This window comes from Ceratotherium simum, chromosome 9 (assembly GCF_057802395.1).
Source record: "Ceratotherium simum simum isolate JZ-2026a chromosome 9, ASM5780239v1, whole genome shotgun sequence".
NCBI classification, from domain to species: domain Eukaryota; kingdom Metazoa; phylum Chordata; class Mammalia; order Perissodactyla; family Rhinocerotidae; genus Ceratotherium; species Ceratotherium simum.
In genome coordinates this window covers 23,979,823-24,003,570 of record NC_141908.1, presented here as the reverse complement: position 1 = coordinate 24,003,570, position 23,748 = coordinate 23,979,823, and the positions used below count along the sequence as shown (strand labels likewise).

General features: G+C 35.1%; 1 protein-coding gene across 5 annotated transcripts in view; it reads left to right on the top strand.

The window, feature by feature from the left end:
- Nucleotides 1-23,748, top strand: part of LRP1B (LDL receptor related protein 1B) — a 1,862,264-nt gene that overhangs the window by 1,243,724 nt on the left and 594,792 nt on the right. For all 5 annotated transcript variants that reach the window (XM_087435122.1, XM_087435120.1, XM_087435121.1 and 2 more), the window contains exons 29-30: nt 17,239-17,370; nt 18,726-18,953. In XM_087435122.1, coding sequence (XP_087291248.1) covers nt 17,239-17,370; nt 18,726-18,953 — 360 coding nt within the window. The remainder of the gene's footprint in view (nt 1-17,238; nt 17,371-18,725; nt 18,954-23,748) is intronic.

Here is a 23,748-nt window from a genome sequence, read left to right as displayed (position 1 = left end):
CTTTTGAGAGAATACTATGCACCAGGGAGACACTATGATTATTTTAAGCAGGATAATTCCCAGTGTCTGGAGTGTACTTCAGAGCCATGATCCCCAAAATCCAAACCAATCAAAATCAAATAAGTCAATGAAAGACCACATTAAAGGAGTCATTTTCTTAAGCCAAGTGTCTTGTTCAGTGATCTTATGTACCTGAGTTTCAACTTCCCCACAAGTGTTAATCCAGGTGCAACAAGTGGTGTTGGCCACAGCACAGAGATACCTTCTTGTTCAGCTAAAAGATGATCAAAGGCTATCAAGAACAACCTTTGTACAGAGAGTCTAAGGATTTTTTTCTGGGCAGCTATTACTTTTGCAGAAGATTCTGCAATATTTTCAAGAGTTAGGGAGATTCCTAATCATAACCTTATTTGTACTCACTCCTAACCAGGGAAGTACGGAACTGACAAAGGAAGCAAATCCTGAATCATGAATGCCTCCCAGTAGGTCCTTTCCAACTCAATAGTGTAAATTCAGGGAAGTTGACCACTGAAGCGTGTCAGTCTGTCTGTGAACAGTTAGGAGCACACTCAGGTAACCTAGGAGGCAGTCCTTGGTTATGCACCAGCCATCTAGGCATTTATAGGCCCAAGGAGAATGATAAACACCACAGACAAAGATAAATCCTGTCAGGGCACAAACCATTCACGCTAAGGTGGCACTGTTAATGGACAGATCAGAGTTTTTGATGATAAACCCAGCAGTCTGAAAGGTTACTCCCCTTAGCAATGACCTGGGAGATACAGGTAACAGCATTATCTTTCTAGGCCAATGCCAGAGTAAAGGAAAGAAAGAGAAGAAGAAAGGATTTCATGTTTAGTTCAAGTACAAAATCTTGATCCAGCATTGTGGGAGGAAGCAATCTACCTTGATGCTGGCTACCTCTCTTCCTGTTCCATTTGATTTGGAGGTCTCCAGGATTTGCAAAGAACCAGATATCAGGTGAAGCCTTCTTCAGCTGTGAGATATGTAGCCAAGGTTCATGTACCTGAAGTTTGGCTGCCATCTGGGTAGTGAGGAAGACCTGGCATAGTCCTTTCCAAGGAGATTCAAAGGCAGTCGTCGTTCTTAGTGATTCCAAATCAGAAGGCTGGAAGAAAACTGGAAATGTTAGCTTGGAGTGTCCTAGCCAGATATTTGAGGAAACTAGAAGAATTCAGGATCCAATCCAGTTTACAGGTGTATAACAAGACCTCAAAGACAATTAACAGGAGTAGAATCTAATACCTATAAAGGTGCAAACATAATTTTTCTCTCTACAATCATACTAATTTTTTTTTTACAAAAAATAATCGCAGTAAAACTAATTTGTTTGCATTAAACCTGGCCTGATTATTTACATAAGTGCAGTAAGAATAGTGATTGACCATATAGGCTCTTTTTAAGATTTCTTTGCTGAAACTCTTCATAAGGAATCTCAGCTTGAACTCTTAAAAGCCTCTGAGGTCAGGAAGCCAAACCAAAGACTCACCATCAGATTTTACTTACAATACCTATAGTTCAGGTAAATTCCTCTTTTCTTGAGGTCCCCAAAATATCCTGAGGTTCCTGGGTGTGTGAGGAAATGACCTTCCTTACTCACCTGGTAAGGCTGCCAGGAAACTGGTAAGCAGAGCACCAGGCTCATTTTTCCAAGGGGCTTTATTGGTTTCATAAAGTCAACCTTAGCTCCTTAAAGCTGTCTGGTCATGTCTGAGTCTATCACATTTCTCTCAAACATGACACTCCAGTCAAAGGCTTGGCAATATAGCCAAGCCAAGCCTTGTGTTTGTGGAAACACAAATGTTTCCAGTTGTGTCCTGGTACAAGGAGAACAGATTCTTATTGAACTTATGAAAATAACTGTCTATGTTGCCGTGAAAAGAATACTCAAGAGTTTCCAAATTCTGGAGGGATCGGGTAGGGAGAAAAGTAAGTGTTTTACCTTTGTTTACAAAGGTATACTTTACCAAATTGCTGTAAGTCATAGCTTAAGAGAAAAGGTTTCCTTAAACCTGGAAAAGCAAAACATTAAGGAACAAGCAATGTTTCAAAAAGTCATAAAAACATTATAATCCTCCTCCTCAGTTTATTCAGTCCTGTGTAATTAATACCTGTTCTGCTTGAATCCATTTTTTCCATTAATTCTGAAAATTCTTACCCAGTTCAGTTTTATGATCTTAAAGTTATCAGAAACCTCTACTTGTCAAGGTCCTTTCCATGAATCTCCTTGAAGATGAAGCACTCTTACAGGAATACATTTGCAAATAATCTGAGTAAAGCAATAATTGGCTATAAATGACAGAAATAAAATGTCCATTGTTAAAGATCTGATGAGAGTTCGTTATAATGGGATTGACAAGGAAATTTGGTTACTTCTGTGACACACAACATTTTAAGATGGTAACTGAAATTATGACTGATAACATTATACCAGGACATATCAGATATTCAGGAATTTTACACAATTTCTTGAACATTTTTAACATGTACCCATATAAATACAACATAAAGAAGGCTTAGTATTACTTTTTACTTGACAGTGTTTCCCATGTAAGTTAACATATTAAAATAAGCCTAATTAGTTTAATAACTCTCTTTTATAAGGAAAGAGGACAGATATTTTGCAATTTTCCAGGGATCCTCTGGAAAATATCAAAATACTTCAAGGTCAAAAAGACTTCATTTGGAATTTGATTTGGGGAAGTTTGTCAAAAATATCAAAACGTTTTAAAAAACACTTGGAAAAATATGATCATATATCACTGTGAAGCAACATCCAGTTCTCTCTTTAACCACAGTGACAATTAGAGACTTTGTAGGCAAATACAGAAAGTTAAGTAGTTTACCTTAGCTTTTTTTTAATACAGAAGACTCAGTTTTCTTAAGTACTGAAAGACCTGATGATAAAGATAACATGAAGCTTGGCAAATTATTTTGGTAAGACACAAAATCTTTGCTGTCCAGACAGATTACTTAAAAGGTAAAGAAAGACCTTTCACGATCTGGTATCAAAAGCAGGCCAAGAGTCCAAGAAAACTTTTTTCTTTTAACAGAGAGAAGACCAATTGCACCAGTATATTTTTGATGTTAAAACTCATATATTAAATTGAATCCATTCTAATCTTAGCCAATTGACCACACATAAAATTTCTTTTCAAGATTCTTTTCACACACCTTCTATGACTTTTTTTACATTGAGATTTCATCCTGTCTTTTTCCTCTTTCCCATTCTGAAATAACCAGCCTCACTTCAGGACAAAATCACTTTCTTTTCTATCAACAAAAATACATCTCCATTCCTCAGACTTTCTCTTACCAAAAACACACATCGTACTTTCCTCATATAGAGGAAGAAAGGAAGAAGGACCTTTCACAATCTGGTATCAAAAGCAGACCAAGGGTAACATACAGAGATGTTACCCTTATTACTTCTAGTAGCTTTAGTAACATATATTAGAATTCTTAACCCTTGAAAACCTTAATTTCTAGTGAAATTAAAGAAGTAAATAATCGTGAACTCTCTTTTATATGAACATTCTATGGCTTTGCAAATTTATAAATACTGTTTATAATTTCCAGAAACATATACTTCCTCATTGTAATTTTTCCAGTGTGGCACAAAACTTGTTTACTAATAGACCCATTATCTTTAGTTCCTCTGTAAAAGAAACCAAAAGGGATAAACCCAATGTTTGTAATGTTTCAGTATTTTATTTTATTTGGAGATGATCTAGATATTTAATTAATTTGAATTAATTCATCATTTAACTTACCAAAACTTTAGATTTTGAGTAAACAAAAGATTTTGGAAACTATTTTCTGAAAAGTTCACCTAGAAACTCTTATCTCCTTTATATCTATTTAAATCATTTGTTCTTAACAGTTACGTTTAGATTACCTACAAAAACTTCATGAAACATTAGACAAAGTCAATCATCGTCCTAAGTTATTTTTCTGGCTGACAAATTTTGTAACAGAGATAACATGAATTTATTCAGTTAGTAAGCCCAGGTAGATAAAAGTTGTGTGTCTGTATTGTTTTTAATGCTGATAACTCTGAAGACACACCTATTTTAATTAAACCAACAACCTTAAACTAGCTTTTATTTACTAAAAATTAATCCTATATCATGTGAACTTAAAAAACATTTGGGTTAAGTTTTTATATTTCTAAGAGTTTTGAGAATCCTTAATTCATATAAGTGCTTAATTTTCTTTAAGCTAATGAAATAGAACTCTTTACAAATTAATTTTGGCAATACCATCTGGAGGTAGAAAATTATTATACAACTATAACATGCATACATGGACACACACAAACATATAGACAGACACAGAAACCTTATAGCTTCCATTTTAAAATTTTAGCCGAGTCAGGCACAATAAAAGAAGTTGGGTCCAAATTATATCTCTGGAAGTTGGAATAAATTAAGGTTACCTGCTCAGATGGTTAAAGCTTTTTACTAATATTTGTGAAGAAGACTTTTAAGATTTGTATTTGTCCTCAACAAGTAATCATATAGAAACCATGGACTAGATTTTGGGCAAGGGAGCTTCTATGGCAGTTTGTATTGTAAAAAGCCTCTTCTCTCCCCCTTTTTTTTCCCTCTGTTAAGAAGTACCTTCCTGCAGTTTGCATTTCAAAGAGATGGCCTAGATAAGAGTTTCTGGAGAAGATCAGGTAGAATATTTACATCTCAAAGGCACAGGGAAAAAAATGCAAGCTCCTCTAAGATGGACCTTTGTTCCCTAACAGTAGAATTTCTACAATACTTACAAGCCTTTTAAGATAAATAGGGGAGGTTTTTGGAGATGGTAAAGATAGGTGAACTTTGAATTGCTTTTAGAGCTGCATTTCTGGTCTTGCAAAGATTTGTAGGATAAGGAGAGTTGCTTCTAATTCCTCAAAGAATTGGGTTGTATCCTGAATGATATCAAAGGAATAACACACCCATCCACCTATTTTGGCATGTTTTCCTTTCCCTTTGGGTACACTTAGCTTCGGGGAAAAAGCCTAAAAAAAAATCCCATTAGGCTCTGAATATCAGCTTCCAATTTGGCCAAATTTCTGATCTTAGAGTTATTAAATCCTTTCAAATATCTTATCAGGTTTCATTTGGGACAAACAGCAAATATTTCTGGCAGTATTAAACAACCCCATGGACCCAAGGGGCATTGTCAAAGTGACTGCAAAAGATATTATCTTCATAAGATCTAGAGCCACTCCTAACGATCAATAACTAATGGCCTAGATTTGCAAAGCATGGGACAGCATGAAATTTTATTTTTCTCTCTCTACTGGGTACTACAGACAGAGAACCCGGAGAGCCAACTCTGATAAGAATTTTCACCTTTAGCCAGCTTCTGCTGGTTTTTCCCAGGATCCCATCTGAAGGCTTCAAGTGAGGTTTAAAGTAGAGGGTGTAGCTCTAGTATCTACCAAAATTTGACAGATTTTTTTATTAACTTTACTTTTAGTTTTTTCTTGTCTGTTTAAGGGAATAATGTAGCTGATTACCAGAAAATCATTTGGAGTCTCATCAACTCTGGGAGGGGCCTATATGGGGGCCCTTCTTTGCAGGGTAGATATAGCAGCATTCGAGTTGATGTTGAAAAATTTGCATAGACCCTTTCAAGATAGTCTCTTTTCCAGTGTTCCAGTTGGTTACAACTGAGGCATTGACCCCTGGGCCAGTGTTTTAGTCCACCCTAGGGAGGAGGGTGCGATATGGGGGCCTAGGTGTTGTTCTAGATACATTTTGTGTCTATAATTTTTGTCATTTTTATAGATATTTCTAGTTTCCAGGACTATAGTTCATGGACATTAAATAGTGTACTGGAAGGTGGTGCCTTTGACTCTTTGGAGCTTAAGGATCCCATTCTTTTTTAGCTAAACCTTTGGATCTCTCAGAGCCAAACTAATACCTAAGAGGGATGTGCTGCTGAATTGGAAATTGTGTGGTGTTTTACGGGGTACCTCATTGCATGGAAATTTTCTTGAGTTTGGTAGGTGACCTAGTGTCAATCTAACCCATTCCATGCCCAACTTATCCTAAAGTGGGTGTCTTAGAGTTAGGTGGTGAGCACTCTAACAGCTTTTAAGGGCTTGACCCATACCCATCAATTTTTGTGGCTTTTTGGCTTCCAATATTCCCATTAGCAGTAGCTTTTACCTACACAAAACAAGACAAACAAGTATGTGCACCTTAATACACCAGCAGAAAACAAGAGATGTTAATGCAGTCCAGCCAAGGAAGGCCCTGTGCACTCCACCACCAATTCCTGTGGAACTGGAGATTAGGGAAAGGATTGAACCAGCAGACTGCAAAGAATGGTAACTCTGGACTGATTCCAAACAAATGGGGAACTGCCACCAGCTGTTCCCGACGTGGAATCTGGGGAACAATTCCTAATGAATGGGAACCTGCAGACTAAACTGTCAGCAGTTCCTGGCATAGAGTCTGGGGACAGAACCAAGGGCTGGGGTTTTCCACTCAAATGGGGGAATTGTGGTCTGAACTACCAGCAGTTCCCAATGTGGAACTGACTGGAAAGCCAGTTAGATCGGGAGCTCAACACAGAAAGTGGAGCACAGAACCGAGAGGAACTCATCCACAGCTTTCAAAAATGGCAAGGAAGACAGAAAACTCAAAAGGGTTCATGGGTACCATGTCTATGTTTCTCATTTTCCATGAAGCAGAGGTCTTCTTTGATCCCACTGCTGCCACCAAATCTGTTAAAAAAACAAAATTCAACTGAGTACATTTGAAGATCTAATTGGTTTCACCCAATTATTCATGAATCGGGCAACATTCTATCTAGTTGATAGAAAGGAGCTCTGAAAAGCTATAAAAAGTGGAAAGCTGTTCTAAGCAGACGGGGTGGGGGAAAGAAAGTTTCTAGCAAAGAGTGGATTGTTTCAGACAGTCACCCCCTTTGGGGGAAGGCGGGGGTCTATCAGGCAGATGACCTCACTAGTGCTGACCAAGTGATTCCAGATTGACTGGTTAAAGGTCACATTCCTTGGAAAGATTGAACTGCAATTAGGTTAGGTATTAAATCTTGGTTTGCTGATGTGGGGCTTAGCACAAGTGACTCCATTTTGGGCCTGTTGTTTCTTTTTTAATGCCAGATAGTAAGTATTTTAGGCTTTATGGGCCATATGGTCTCTGTTGCAACTACTCAACTCTGTCGTTTTGTGTGAAAGCAGTCATAACTAAAATGAATGGGTATAGTCAATAAAATTTTATTTATGGACATTGCAATTTGAATTTCATATAATTCTCATGTGTTATAAAATGTTATTCTTCTTTCTTTTTTTTTTTTTGTGAGGAAGATCAGCCCTAAGCTAACATTCATGCCAATCCTCCTCTTTTTGCTGAGGAAGACTGGCCCTGGGCTAAACATCTGTGCCCATCCTCCTCCACTTCATGTGGGATGCCACCACAGCATGGCCTGACAAGCAGCGCCTCGGTGCGCACCCGGGATCTGAACCTGGGCCGCCAGCAGTGGAGCGCGTGCACTTAACTGCTACACCATGGGGCCAGCCCCTGAAATGTTATTCTTTATTTTTATTTTTTTCAACCACTTAAAAAAGTAGTTTACATGCCGGTATTAGCCTGCAGGCCGAGGTTTACTGGCATCTGGATTAAAGGATAAATTGAAAAATTAAACTTTAGATATGCTGAATTTGAGGTACCTCTGGGACACAGTTGAATGTTCAGGGCCGTAAAGGCAAGGAGAGTTTGAGCTGGAACTAGAGCTTTGGTAATTATTCAGTTGTAGCTTGAAAACAAGAAGATAAATGAGATTTCCTAAGAGCATTACAGAAAATAGGAAGAGAGTGAGGACAGAACCTTAGAGAAAACTGACATTAAAGAGGAATGCAAAGAAGAAAGCTGAGAAGATGGTGACTAAGAAATTCCAGAAAAAGGGAACACAGTCAAAAAAACTAAGAGTTTCAGATGACAGTGGCCAACTGTGTTAACTCTTACAGAGACGTCAAGAAAGATAAAGACGTACATGTATTCATTGGATTTGGCAGACTGGAGGAAAGTCAGCCATAATTTTATTTAGAACAATTTTACTGGAGTTGTTTGCATATGTCCTAGGGATCTTAAGTATGTCTGAGGTTAGATATTAGTATGAATTTTGAAGTCTTTTTAATAAAAAATATAATTTATTAAACAATAGGCTTATATTATTAAGTAACACAATGTAAATGCAAAAGAGATGACCTTGATAGTAATCAGCTTAAGAGATGTAGTAATCAAGAGCAAGATTCTAGAGCCAGACTGTTTGGGTTCACATTCTAACTTTTGTCATTTCTTGACTGTGTGACCATTATCTATCTTAGTTTTTTCATCTGTAAAATGGAATCCTTGCAAAAATTAAGTACATTAGCCTCTTTAAAGCACTTAGAAGATACCTGGCAAATACTAAGCACTATATAAGCATTGTTAAGTAAATGATAGGCAAATACACAGATGCACAGACAGACAGACAGACACACAATTCTCTTAGTTTGTTTTACACATCACCACCCCTTCATCTGATAAGGGAAGTTGTTAGTAAACACAGAGAAAGTATAACTTTCTTCTGTTATATGCACACCTTCTCTCATCCAGCAGGTTTGCTATCTTTCTCTGTGTCCTCTCTCAGTCCAAAGGTGTTTTCTTAATCATGACTTCTAGTTATGATTAAACACCCAGGGGAGTTGAATTTTTTCATGAATTCAGAAAGATTCCGCCACTATGGGTTTTTTTCAATTTTCTTCCATATTGCTTTCTTTCTTTGTTCTGACTGGAATCTTTCCTTGATATGACTCCAGAATATGATTGTCACTTTAAATAGAGAGTGTTACAAATACTTTATCCATTGTACTTTCACCAATTATAAGAAGTTTTTCTCTTCTTGAAGAAACTTTTCTTCCTTCTGAAAAGGACTCAATTCAATGGGGACTTAATAAATATTTGTTGATAAAAATAGTAATATTTTGCAGAGACCATTTTATTTTTCTTTCAAAGACAAAAAACGGCTGATGAGTCAACTGTCCCTTTTAATTTTGTTCTTAAAACCATATAACTGTTTCATATAACACATTAATATGACAATCTCCCTTAGAAAAACAAATCAAGGTACAGAAACAGAATGGATGAGAGATGAGAAGTTTCTTCACAGTTACAATTAGATTAAATATCTTTATAGAAATTACACTTCCATCCCCCATCCCTTTTTTGTAAGGTGTCCATGAACTGTTAAATGAATGAATGAATGATTCTAAGTGAATTGCTTCATTTAGAGAGATGGTATGTATAGCGGTTAGAGCTCACGCTCTGGAATCTGAAACTATATTCCCCATCTTAATAGCTGTACGATTGTAAATAAGTTTTTTTACCTTTTTCAAAACTAAGTTTACTCTTCTGTAACATGGAGGTAATTTATTTTTATAAAGAAAAATGTCCAATAAGAGGAATAAAAGAAATAATTCTTATAAAAACACTTAGCACTCATCTAGCATATTGCGATAAAAATAAAGTATTCCATATTTGGAACATTTACTATTTCTATCAATTTTTATCTCACTTGCCTATTATGTTATAACAATATAAGGAGAATTACAGGCTGTTTCTCAGTGTTTTTAACATGGAAATGATATAAGTGCCTCCAATTGCTTCAGGAAAATATTTCTCTAGAAAATGAAACTTTTCTTGACATCATTTGTAGGAAAACCAGCTGATCTTATTTTGCAAAAAAAGAAAAAAGATTCTAGTTTCAAGGAATATTAGTAATATTGCTTCTTTAGGGGACAAAGTATGACTTATGAAACTTGAAGAATGAGGGATTCCTTATGGGACATTAATACATGCAATCACAAGCAACATTTTTCATATGATTAATAAAAGAGTTTAAGGAAAAACAAACAAATACTCTTAAAACCATGTTTCAGTGTGGTGGAGGTGAATCTCAAATATTTGCACGTTGCTTAAACTGTTCACTTCCCCAGTTTACTGTATCAAGATCCAACTACCGGTCATATAATCCAAATTTCTCTCTCTCTCTCTCTCTCTCTCTATATGTGTGTGTGTGTATATATGTGTATAGATGTATATATATGTATGTGTATATGTGTGTGTACCCTCCATCCTATATATTATTAATTCTGTTACAAAATATTGTTTTCCCTCTGTTTAATAACATCTCTTTATTTCATATATTTCTGTACTATCAGTGGGAGATTCATTTTATTTAACATGAACCCTATTTTAAAATGCTAATATTTCTAAGAATGGAAAGCTGGTGAGAAATAGTTAAATCAAAATGCTTTCACCTTTACCTGTAGTTTCAATCAGCAGCTTTGAAGAAATGAGAATTCTGACTGCAGTGAAATGAAAGGCAGATGATATCACAGCAAGGAGGAATTTTTGAGATTTGAGTAAACTTGTGAGGCTCCTATAATGAGGTGCTTAGAACATCATGCAAGGCTGGCCCCGTGGCTGAGCTGTTAAGTGCGCGCGCTCCGCTACTGGCGGCCCGGGTTCAGATCCCAGGCGCGCACGGATGCACTGCTTCTCCGGCCATGCTGAGGCCACGTCCCACATGCAGCAACTAGAAGGATGTGCAGCTATGACATACAACTATCTACTGGGGCTTTGGGGGAACAAAATTAATATAAAATAAAAAAAAAAAGAACATCATGCAGTACTGGGAGCCTGGTTGAAGAAGAGAAGAATGAACAATGAAGAGGAGAAATGGGAGTTGAAACATGCCAAAGATACATTGCTGCCTCATTCCAATTATTGATATAAAAGAATCAAAGTGGAACTCACTGTCTCCTCTTATACTCCTTCCTATAAAACATAGTCCTCTGCGTTCAGTACCAGGTATAGACTAGCACTTAATTTGCTTTTTGAATGAATCCTTCTGTATCATCTGAAGGCCATATTATGAATTAATGGGCTTTGTTGGTTCATCTGAAAAACTTAATTACCATTTTTAGCATTATTTCTTTGGCAAAATATAATACAAATAACAAAACTACAAAGCAATTAATATGCAGGTAGTAAGTTTAGTTGCATTATAAATTGCTATTTTTAAAATATGATACAATACAGTCTACCTTGGAGTGGTAGAAAAGATTAGTAAGAAAGGAATCATGAAATTTCTTGTTCCTTGGTATTGTTTTGTTTGATGTACTTGCCTCAGTCATACAAACCAAAATGATTTAGAGCCCTTCATTCAGATCCATGAAGATGCAGAATCCATAGTTCTACTCTGAGACCAGGACTTTTCAACCTCTGCATTTTTCACATTTTTGGCCAGAATTCTTAGTTGTGGTGGTTTTCCTGTGCATTGTAGAAAGTTTATTAGTATCCCTGGCCTCTACTCACAAGATGCCAATAGTACCCCAAGGCGTGTCAACCAAAAATGTCTCCAGACATTTCCAAATGTGCCCTGGGAGGCAAAATCCCCACCACCACTCTTTGAGAACCACTGTTCTAGATAAAGAGCTTTTTGTGATTATAAAATCATTGTAAAGATAGAAACTTTCCTGACACAAATGCTTGTTCTTTCAAGTCATACAGAAAGGGAAATAAGCAGCCAGTAAATGAAGATACCAGAAAGACATGTCACCTCTTTAGAATAATTGAAATTTCATTGATATTTTAAGATACACTTCACTGATAAATATAACATGATATTACATGTTTGTTTTGACCCTTTAACAGAGAACTGTGCACAAATAAATGGAAATAGTATTTGTGGCTTTTAAAAATTTTCTCTTTGAAGTAAAGATATCAATGGAAGATCAGGTCAGATTTTTAGACATTTTATTTTTTTGTATGTGTGAGGAAAATCAGCCCTGTGCTAACATCTGCCGATCCTCCTCTTTATTTTTTTTATTTTTTTATTTTTTGCTGAGGAAGACTGGCCCTAGGCTAACATCCATGCCCATCTTCCTCCACTTTATATGGGATGCCGCCACAGCATGGCTTGCCAAGTGGTCCGTTGGTGCACGCGAGGGATCCGAACTGGCGAACCCCGGGCCACCACAGCAGAGCGCGCACACTTAACTGCTTGTGCCACCGGGCCGGCCCCTAGACGTTTTTTTTCTAACTTCATAAAAATAGGGTATAATATAAAATTAACTCATAAAATATGATATAATTTGATGAAAGTAGTGCCTGTATGCCTATCATGGCTGGAATCTGGTGAAACTAAAGTAATTAAAATATCTTGTATTTGCACATATGTTGTTATATGTGTGCATTTTGAATAAGAAATTCACCCTACTTCTTCAATATTAAATTATAATTTGAAGATATTTGTCAAAGGAAAATAGGATTTGGAATTAGTGTCTAATTGCAAGATCCTTCTGAAAATTCTTTAAAAATATTAAATTCTTTTCTAAAAGGAAAATAATATAGATAAATTATTTTATTGTATTAGTTATTATTTTTGTACTGATAAAGTTCATTAATGGATGAATATTAGTTACTATCATAAATGGCTACATAGGAGGGAGAAAATCTTCTTCTTATCCAACAGTTTGTATCCTAGCATTCTTGTGCTTTGGGCATAGTTTTATTAGGTAAATAAATATCATACATATTTTATATTGCACCAACATTTGCATATATTTTATTTAAATTTAATGGATAAAATAATTGTTTGGGTTTAAAGTATTTATTTTTTGCTGATGAGAAATGAACAGCAATTAGATATAATTTGCATAAAATATGAAATTATCTTTAATGATATTGTTTTCTTCACAGAGGAGACATCGGTCTTGTGTGATTGTGTAATTAACATTTGGTTCTCCTATAAAGTATTGTTGTTATGCATTTTTTAGTCTCTTCACCTAGAGCTATGATGCACTTTACAAGATAAACTCATTTTCCAAATTTTAGATTGCTGCCTTTTTTGAACATACATGTAAACCCAAGTGTCAAGTCTAACACAATAATAGATAGCATAGAAATTTTAGGAAAAGACAATCTGTATGTATTTCGGTCATAATTCCTGCCAGCTTAACACTTATACTCTAGCTCAGAGGTTGACAAACTAAGGCCCTTAGGCTACATTCAACCTTCTGCCTATTTTATAAACAAAGAAGTTTTATTTGAACATAGACATGCCCATTGACTCACATATTGTTTTATGGCTGCTTTTGTGCTACAATAGCAAAGTTGGATAGTTACTATGAAGGGGCATAAGGCCTGCAAAGGTGGAAATATTTACTATCTGGCCATTTACAGAAAAAAACTTGCCAAACCCTGATTTAGCTAGAAACACTGGTGTATACTGATATAAAATATATGAATATATGTTGTGGAGGAGGAAGACATTTTCCTCTACCCTTCTAGGTTCCTCTGGCTGGTATAAGAATTAAATTAAGACAGATTAATAGGAGAAAATCAAATTTAATTGCATACATACAGAAACCCCACATACGTGAGAGGGTCAGAGACAAAAAGGTAAAGTGAGGTCTGTATGGCATATTGAGCTGAGGCATGGGATAGGGGCCTGAGTCTTCAGAGGGGAGGAGGGTAATTCATGGGTTGATAAGAAGAGCAGATGTTCACTAATTAGAAGTTTGCCTTGCCATACAAGTAGGTCATAAAAAGTTATTTCTGGTAGTAACTCCTATTATGGACAAGGCCCCCAATTTAAATTCTTTAAGGGAGAGGTAAAAGTTTCTCTTGAGCATGCAAGGTCTCGATTGCCTTTAGCTCAAAATATCCCACATGCCAAAGTGGCACATCTTGGGGAGGCCTGTTCTGAACCTCTTTAATGTCAAAGACAATCAGAAAATAGGACAGTAAACAATAAATGTCCTAATGCCTTCTATAGTCAATAATTAAAACTAATATTTAGTGATGAAAGAAATCAGCATTAGCTGTCTCCATTAGAAAATGACTTGTGGAAGAAAAATGTCTTGAGCTGGTTCATGAAGGAATGTTAATGAAAAGATGGTGGTGATGAAATTCTACAGGAAAAAAATACGTCATGTAAAGGCAAAAAAGGACAAGTTATAGATTTTCAGAGAACAATGAGCAGTCCATTTTGGCATGTGCATTCTGTGTATGTAGAAGGAAAGTGGTAGATAAGCCTGGAAGATAGGTTGGTATCTTAGAGAAAGAGATTGGAAGATAGGTTGGTATCTTAGAGAAAGAGATTGGCATATTCTGGGAGGTACCATAGTGTACCAGTTCCATGGCCATAAGGGTCATACAAAAGTGATGAGATAAAACTTCATGTTGGAAAAAGAGAGGTAAAAATGGAAAGAAGGAAACACTATTAGGAAAAGTCTGACAATACTTGACAACTGATTAAATATGGTAGTGAAAGAGAAGTGAAGAAAATGCTCTGAAGTTAAAATTTTTTGAGTTTGGAAGACTGATGCCATTTTTAACAAAAATAAGTGGAGTGGATCCAGATAAAGACCTGGCGGATGCATGAGAACAACAGGTAGACCAATCTGGCAAGTGCCGAGGAATCTTGGGGAAAATGGTAGGAGATAAGATTGACTTTGTGAGAAAGAGAGTGGGAAGCCATCCAAGGTTTTTAAGCAAGGCAGCTACATGATCAAGCCTGTGTTTTAGAAAGATAACTACGCAATGAAGAGAGACTGGAAATCAAGAGATTAGTTAGAAAGTTAGCACAGCAATCCAAGCAAGAGATGCAGAGAACCTAAATTAAGCCAGTGACCATAGAATTGGAGAGAATGGTGTATAGGGTTGGAGTACAGACTCGTAAACTCCTTGGTACAAAAACTATGTCTTGTCTACTATTATATCCCAGCTTCTTAAAACGAGGCAGAAAAAATAGATGCTTCATAAATATTTATTTAATGCATAAGTATAAGGAGGAGTGTTACACTTGTTTCTGAGGTTCTTTGTTTGGTCAACTTGAGTTTAGATAACATGAACTATCCGTGAACCCAGTCTGCACAGCTATATTTAAATTTCATCTGTTAAGATTGCTTACAGCATTCCATTGACTGGTCAGCTTTTCCCATTTCCTGAATACAAATAAATGGGATAGTTTTGGTCTTGTAGGAGTTTACAACCCCCATATTGATATTGGATTTTGCAACAGTATTTCTTGTAAAATAGTTAATTGCTTTATATTAGGTGTTGGCAAATCTTTTCTGTAAAATGCCAGATAATAAATATTTTAAGGCTTTGTGGGCCATATGGTCTCTGCTGAAACTGCTCACCTCTGCTATTTGTAGTGTGAAAACAGCCATAGATAACATGTAAACTAATGGCATAGCTATGTGCCAATAAAACTTTATTATTAGTGGACCAGATTTGGCTTAGACGTCACTATATGCTAATCCCTGCTTTGGACTAGAATGTGAGTATTGTGAACCAAATTCCTTAATATGGTAATTAGAATAGGTATCTGTTCAAATGCATGGTTAGAAAGAAACTTCAAAAAGATTTAATAGCATTATTTCAAAGTAGGAAGAGATAAAAATTGAAAGTAAGATATCATTGTGGATTTTCCATGCTGTGAAGCACAAAATATTGTGAATATTATCTTACAGTGTTATCATTAATATGGATATTGGGCTACAAAGTCAATATAATTCTTTAGTAGGTATATAGAAATTTAATATCTTATCTTTGTTTTTAAAAAGTATTTTATCACAATTACAAGATGTTGAGAAGAGCTAGTATGATTCTTGGCTAAAAATAGTAATGTCCAAAATGAAATCCAAGTACCCATCATCGAGCTGTCATGGATTATGTTTTGAATTTCCTTAAGAGGAATAGCATTCCCTATGTCAATGTTTTCAAATAAATTTCTCCCTCTTCCTCCTCCTTCTCCTCCTTGACTCCTCTTTATGCTTTCTGTTTTTCTTCTTCTTCCTCATCCTCTTCTTTTTTTCAAGTGTTGAAGACTCAGTTTTATTTATCTACCACAGCTAGGGGACCCTGACTCTAGGCATCTAGCAGTTCTCCAACAGTGACTCTTCATTTCACCTCCTCTCCTGCAACACTTTTCCTCCTCAATAATCCTCACACCTACTCTCTTGCTTCTCTAACTTGCATTTCCTTGGGGACTCCAATTGTAGTAGATAAAGTTAAAAGGGAAGAAAGTAGAATATGTGGCACTTACTCCATGTGATAGAGGGACTTGCGTTCCTAAGCAATCTCTAGACTTGAGCTTCCACTCTTTTCTAATAGTTTTTGTTTTTAATTGATTTTCTTAGGAAAATGTTTCCGAGTCTTTCATTTCCTTTTATTTATTTTATCAAATGCAACGATGTGGATTATTTTTCTTACCTTGGGGGAAGGGTGCTGAAGACTGCCAAAAGCCACGTTGAGTATTTATCAAATTCAGTTAATTCCCGTTATCTCCTACGATTTTATTATATCCCATTGTTTTTTATTCTTTGTCCTTTAAAACTCTCCATGACAGATATTAAGTACTCTAAGCAATAGGTCCACCTGTTAGGAAGATATCGTTAGTTGAAAACTAAAATACTACTGGTGGGATAAGAAGATGTAACTCTTTTCTGCCTTCAATTTAGTAGCCTGGCTGTAAAGACTTTATTTTACTAGATAAGCCCTATAAAAATAAGATTGAAGAGAACAGTTATTGATCAATTGAGATTAAAATCTTATCCAAAAAGCATGATGACAGACAAGAAACATGAAAGAATGTGAGAATGACATTGAACTGCAAAATTTAACATTCCATTCTAAATTTGAATATATCACAATTTATTTATACAGTAGAATTTAGTGTGTGTGTATGTGAAGCAAACTTGAGCCGTGGAATCAATCAATACAGAAAAAAAATGAAGAAGTGCATGTCTTAATAATGAAAGAAGACAAACATTTTTTCACATAGACTTCTGATTTGAAAAACAGGAAATGGCCTGAAGGAAGGATATATATGTAACAGCAGTTTCCTGGGGAAAAGCAAAACCTTTGCTTCTAAGGCAATAGAATGTATACCATTCATCTTAGAGAAAATTGAGGGAGTTATCCTAGTTGTTATCTTTGAGGAGGAAAAATGTTTTTATTAATGTAATTGCTGTATATGATTGTCTATTGTTGTCATATTAATCACCCTAGTAATGGGTGCCATGTAGGGAACTTCACTTTGAATCATTAAGTGAATAACCCTGGTCAACCTCCGAGGTTCCCTAATATATTCTTCCTTCTTTATTGTTAATATTTCACTGTGTAATTACAGCTCCCAATCCCTGTGCAGCTAATGATGGCAAAGGGCCCTGCTCTCACATGTGTCTGATCAATCATAATAGGAGCGCTGCTTGTGTGTGCCCCCACTTGATGAAGCTTTCCTCAGACAAGAAGACCTGCTATGGTAAATTTCTTAAAGTTCTTATCTAAAATTCAAATTGAATGCTGTCAAATTGTGTTAGCATTCAGATTTTCCTCAATGTAAAGCAGAAGAGGTTTTTACTGTTCTTAAAAACATTCGAGGTGGTGCTATTTCCAGAATATTGATGATTCATCTATTTTTGGGGAGACTGACAAATTCTTTAAATATGTGATACGCTGCACTTTGCTATTTATTACCTTATGCATTTTTTCTTGCAACTTTCTTATTTGGAGTGTTAGCAGAATTTATCTCTACAAAACAGGGAGATTTGTAAGGGAAAGTGCATTATCAGAAAATGATGATGTAGGTAACCTGCATAACAAAGAGGTACTTAACAGCTTTAATCTCCTCCTGCTCTTCTAAAGTCACTTTAGCATCATTTTGTAGGGGATTATCAACTTGAAGGGGGGAAAAATGAAGTAAAATATATAAGTTGGAAAGATTTGTAAAAAATAAATAGCACATTTAAACTAAAAAAAAAAGTAATAAAATTTGTGAATGAAAACCAGACTGTGGAGTTTTTCTGGTTTGTTTTGTTTTGAGTCATTTTTGTTTATTTGCAAAGCAATTACTTTTAAGGACAGGGAAGAATCTACTCACAAAATCTTAATTCAGGAATTTAGGCATATGTGGATTTAATTAATTTTATACAATCATGACATATCTCAAACTCAAAGAGAACAATGAAAGAATAGAATATCTGTGACTCCTATTTCTATTTAATCTACTAATATTTCACAAACTCAGTGCAAGAAAAGTGCCTAGGGAAGTAAAAATGATACAATGCCTCACAATGTTCATTACTACGGATTTACAAAAATTTACAATAAAGCATGCTTTAACGTTATTAGAACTCTAATTTTCATAGGGAAAACATGCACATGATTTTTAAAAGCAATGTTTAATTTCATTTCATTCAAAGGTAGTATAGAAAAAATGTTCTTAGATTCCTTCAGAAAGCATTTAATGCAATGCAATATTGTTACAATTATATACAAAAACGAATACTATGGTCGTTTGACATATGTAGAGTTCATGTATTTTAGCAAGTTTATTTGAAATTCTAAGATCAAATCAAGTACTGAGAATTTCTTGGCATTTCTAACTAAAGAAAAATGATGACTTAAGATTCTAACTTGTTTTACATTTGTTTCTATTAAGTACTTTAATTTAAAAATAAATCATTTCTGCATTAATGTTTCCATCAAATCTTGATTATGATTTTCTGGTGTTAAAAATCTGTTAAATCATCAACAAGTAATGTTTTAGAATTTCTAGACTGCTTCAAACTTGCCAAGCTTATAAGAGAAAAACACTTACTTCTATTTCTTTTCTAGAAATGAAAAAATTTCTTCTCTATGCAAGGCGTTCTGAAATCAGAGGAGTGGATATTGATAATCCATATTTTAATTTTATCACGGCCTTTACAGTCCCTGATATTGATGATGTTACTGTGATAGACTTCGATGCATCTGAAGAACGTTTATACTGGACAGATATTAAAACACAAACAATCAAACGGGCCTTTATTAATGGAACTGGGTTAGAAACTGTTATTTCAAGAGGTAAAAGATTTGCACGTGTTACAACTTAAAAAAATGTTTGTTATTCAATTTGTAATAATCACAAGTCTCTTTTATATTCTTTTCTCTATTATCCAATTCTATGTTAATTGAAAGTTGTAATTAATTATTCAGAGATTTAATAATATGCTACATCCTAACAATTGTAGAATGCTGTAATTATGTTGCACATAGTAATCTGATAACTAGAAATTTAGTTTCACAAGAAGGAAAAATTTTAGAACAAATCTCTTTAAAATTTATAGATTTCTAAATAAACAGATTTGAAGACTCCTTTTTGCTGATGCGCAAATAGTTATATTTTCATAGAGAAAATATAGGATATTTGGAAGGATTGGTTTCCCCAATGACTCAAGCTTATTATCAACTTCCTGTTGCACATACTTCTACAGAACTAGACTATACAAATAAGACAGGGAACCTGTTCTTAGCACTTCCTGACCCAGCAGGTTGAATCATTGGTTCTCAGTAAATGTTGTTGAATTGATCATTAAAAAAAAGAGTAACTTTTCCCAAAGTAGAAAACATAGCTGAATGAGACATACATGTAAATGCAGTTGTTGAACTTAAAATATTTAGCATCACGTTATCCTAATCTTGGCTTAAATTTTGGCATATTGTGATTTCTGGGTCAGTTATTATTTTATTGAATGAATCGCAATTGAGCACCTGATGTTTGCCATGACTACAAAACCAAACAAGACACAATTTCTCTTCAACTTCATGCCCCTAAGCATGATAGAGTGATTTGGAGGAGAATGGAGGAAACGGTAATCAGTAATCCATAAAGATATATCAAACTCTTTGAAGCATACTGAAAATTTAAAATCAGACTTTGTTTGAACAATGATCAATCTTTTAATGAAAGCAATAAGAAATGCACATTTTAAATTCACAGTGTTTTTCAAGAGTTTCCACTCATAATACTAGAAGGTTGGCTTGAGTACCACTAGTAGATCTGAGAGTATTTGACCACTAAAGTACTCTTATTTATTGATGCTAGCTCTTTACCCATCTCAGGTTAGTACTGTTAAAGCAACTGGAGTGAATTAGTTATAAACTTGTTTAAATGTTTATTTCAAACTTGCCATAAGAGAAGACCCTTTCTAAAAAAGCTAATGCAAAGATTTCCTCTTTGTACAGGATTTTTTACAGGAGTGAGGGAAAAATCATTAGATAATCATTGTTTAAAAAAGAATCCCTGGTTAATGGTCATTAAAACCCTTGAGAGACCAGTTAAAGGACATTAGGTGTCTCTCAAGACTGATAGTCAGTTAGGTGGCCTTCTCACAAGAAATTCATCAAATTCTAGTAGAAAATTGTTCAAATACTTTATCATGAATGTGAAATACTTCCCCAAAGTCTCTATGAATTGCATAAAGTAAAAGATGTTCTACCTGCAAAAAATTTGGGCACAATTTTCTATTTCTAATTATAGATCGATAACTAGTAGTAATTTGGTGAGTTTATCTTTGAGAAAATCATAAAGACTTATTTCCACTTAGCAAACTCTATTTACGATTATTAACCAAATGTTGAGCAATAATATTTTCTCGCTAATAATACTCATTAGGATAAATAATTATTAATTCAGTCATTTTGACAAGTATTGAAATATTTTCTATATGATAAGAAATTGAAGGAAGACCAATGTAGACTGAATAGTAAGGAGCACAGAACAAGAGACATGTGCTATACAAGCTGAAGGAGCTAAAGAAATAGAAACCAAATCATGCCAGCCTTTATAGGATAGATTGTTGACTTTTATGTTAATACTAAAGATAATGGAAACCAAGGAAGTGTTTTAAGGATGGTGTGCTACATGACTAGTTTTGCCTTTGGAAAAGATCACTCTAGCTATTATATTTAGTAGACAACTGAAGAGGTCTGGGGTGGGTGGTGGGTGAGTGGTGGACTCTGGGAGACAAGTTAGTTGGCTGCTATAGTGGTTTTAGTAAAAGATGATAGAAGCCTGGACTAGAGTGGAAACAACAGAGATAGACAAATATGGGAAGATTATAGAGATATCAAAGAGTAAAAATATAAAGGAACTTAAGTAATTGGATATGAAGGTTGAGGAATAGGCATTGTCAAGGATAACTCTTTCATTTCTGGCTACCTCACAAGCTGAATGATGTTCCTTTCCCCTTTATTCCAAAGTGAAACCTTGTTAAGGACTGATACATCTTTCCACTAATAGAAAAACTCGAGATGAACTTTTGACAGTTCAGCTTCTGAACTCATCCGAGTATCTCAAATCCTGCCAGTAATTGTACTTTATTTTATCCTTTCATCTTTTAGATTCCCTGTGAATGACTCTCTGACCTTTCTCTTACTTCTTACACTATTGGCCTCTTTATTTTCTCTCTTCTCTGTCCTCCCTCTACTGGACTCTTTTTTGAGAGACTCTTTCTTTCCTTGCCTTCCTTAGCCTAAGTCTAATGTGAAACCAGCCTCAAAAATCAGGCCCCAAGTCTATCCATCACCCCAGCCAGCTCCCATTGTTTTCTTCCAAGCAGATCGTTTTCTGAGGAAAATACTGAGGATCTTTGGGCCACACTGAAGGAGACTAGAAACAGTCTGCCTGCCCTGCCACTCTCCATATCCTGAAACACTAAGCTGCTCTTAATTTATGTATTACCCACATGAGCTGTTTGTTATAGTAACTATAGCAGGAACACTTTACTATAAGGATAAATACTAATACATGACTATAGGCACATTCATTGTTTAAATTAACAAATATTTATTCGTATTTATATATTTTATATATATACATATATTTGCCTCTTTCACAAAAACCAAAGGTAATTTATTCCAAGGAAAAATAAACAACTGTAACAATTCATGGCAAATGGTCTGCAGTTGTACTCTCTGGTGATAATTAATTCTTATACTTGAGTCACTGCTTGGTCCAAATATTCTTCAATTATTCATGCTCTCAGTTTTATTTTTCTGATATGATGAATAATATTAGCTGTCATTAATGTGACAAGTACCATTATCTCATTTAATCTTTGCAAACCTATTATTAATATTTCCGTTCTGTGGATGAGAAAACTTAAGCTCACTGAAGCTGTAACTGTGCCTTAAAACTAAAGTGCGGAAATGGTAGAGACAAATTCACACTCGGGACTGCATGTGTAGAGCCCCTGTCATCCTCATTACCCTACAATAAGAGGACTGAGTGTTGTTCTTTTAAGCTCAATTGTCCCTCCTGAGTACTCGTATACTGCCCAGAATTATACCTCATTGGGTAAAAGATAGCCCAAAAAACTCTAAAGTACTGCTTGCAATTAACATAGTAAGAAAAAAAAAAAAAGACATTAATATACCTTAAAGGTTCCAGTATAAGCTGGGAGTAATATAGTTGACTTTCACATTTGTATCTACCCTTATTTTATTTTATCTATCATTTATTCCTCATACAGTGCTTTGTGGTAAATGTTACTTTTTGCTTTTCTTGAAGATGAGGAAGCATTTTGTTCAGATTTGTCCTGGTAGGAAATAGCAGAACTCTGTCATTAGAGCTTTGTTTATCCGAGTTTGGATTCAGGCCTTTTGACTCCAAAGGTATGCTCTTTTTCCCTAAGTGTCCCTTTCTTTTACAAAAAAAGAACCTCAGCAGGTGGAGAGCAGAAGCTTTACTATAACCACATGGTTTGTGCAGAACAATCCTTTCCAGTGTTCACTTAATATACACTCAGCATAATCTGCAGAGTTCATCTAGTAGTACCCAGGTAAAGTATAGGCGCTATTCCATCCCCTTGCCAATGATTTTATTGTTTATGCTGAAAGATAAGGAAAAGCTTTTAGAGATATGTTGCCGGCTGTATTAGATTCCAAGCCACTGTCAATAGAATCTCATTTTTTATTGGAAAAGGCCCCTGATGTATCATCTAATTATTCTAGGGCAAAGTATAAATTGTTCATCTTTGGAAAATTAAGGACTCAACTTTGGGCAAGTACAATTGCTTGAGCAAAGTATTTTTTTAGTACTATAGTCACCTGCTATCTGTATGAACTGGACTGTTAGGTTGAGTTAAGCAGAAGCTAAAATGGATAAAAGGAAGATGAACATCAATTAGAAGTATGTCTGTTTATTTCTGTAAAGAACACTCTCCTACGTGGTAGGAAATTATCTTATAATCATATGCTTTTTTTTTTAACTACAAAAATATAAACCATTTTAAATGCAGATCTTTTGATCACATTGCTACTATATAAAATTTCATTCTCAATGATACTATGAATCTAATTGGACTTATTTTAGAGTAGATTTCCATCAGTATTTGAAATTGTTATCTACTGCTGCCAACCATTATTTTGTCAGTGAGTACTAAAGATTCATTCATTCCCTCTATTTTGCAAGACACCATATTTAATTGTACCCAGTAATAAAAATGCTTTAGAAAATAAAAACTATTGTGAAAATTTGTCCAGAGAGAATGAAAGAAATAAAAACAGGTCAGTAATAACAGTGAGATCTAGATTTTGGAAACAGGCCTTGAATTAAAGCAGAAATTTGGATAGGAAACATCTGTTGTTTGCCTATTTCTGAACAGGATTTTCAATATTCATTTTCACCCAGGAAGCCTTTTGGTGGAAGAATGTCAACATCTGTGATTTATAAAAAGAGAAAAGAAAAGAAAGAAAGAAAGGAAAAAACCACACCCACAAATGCCATTCCACTGAGAACTATGTATCTATAGCAATGGCTCCTAAATAAGTCTTACTTCCTGTGTTTATTCTCTGTCTTTTGTTAGGAGGATAGAAA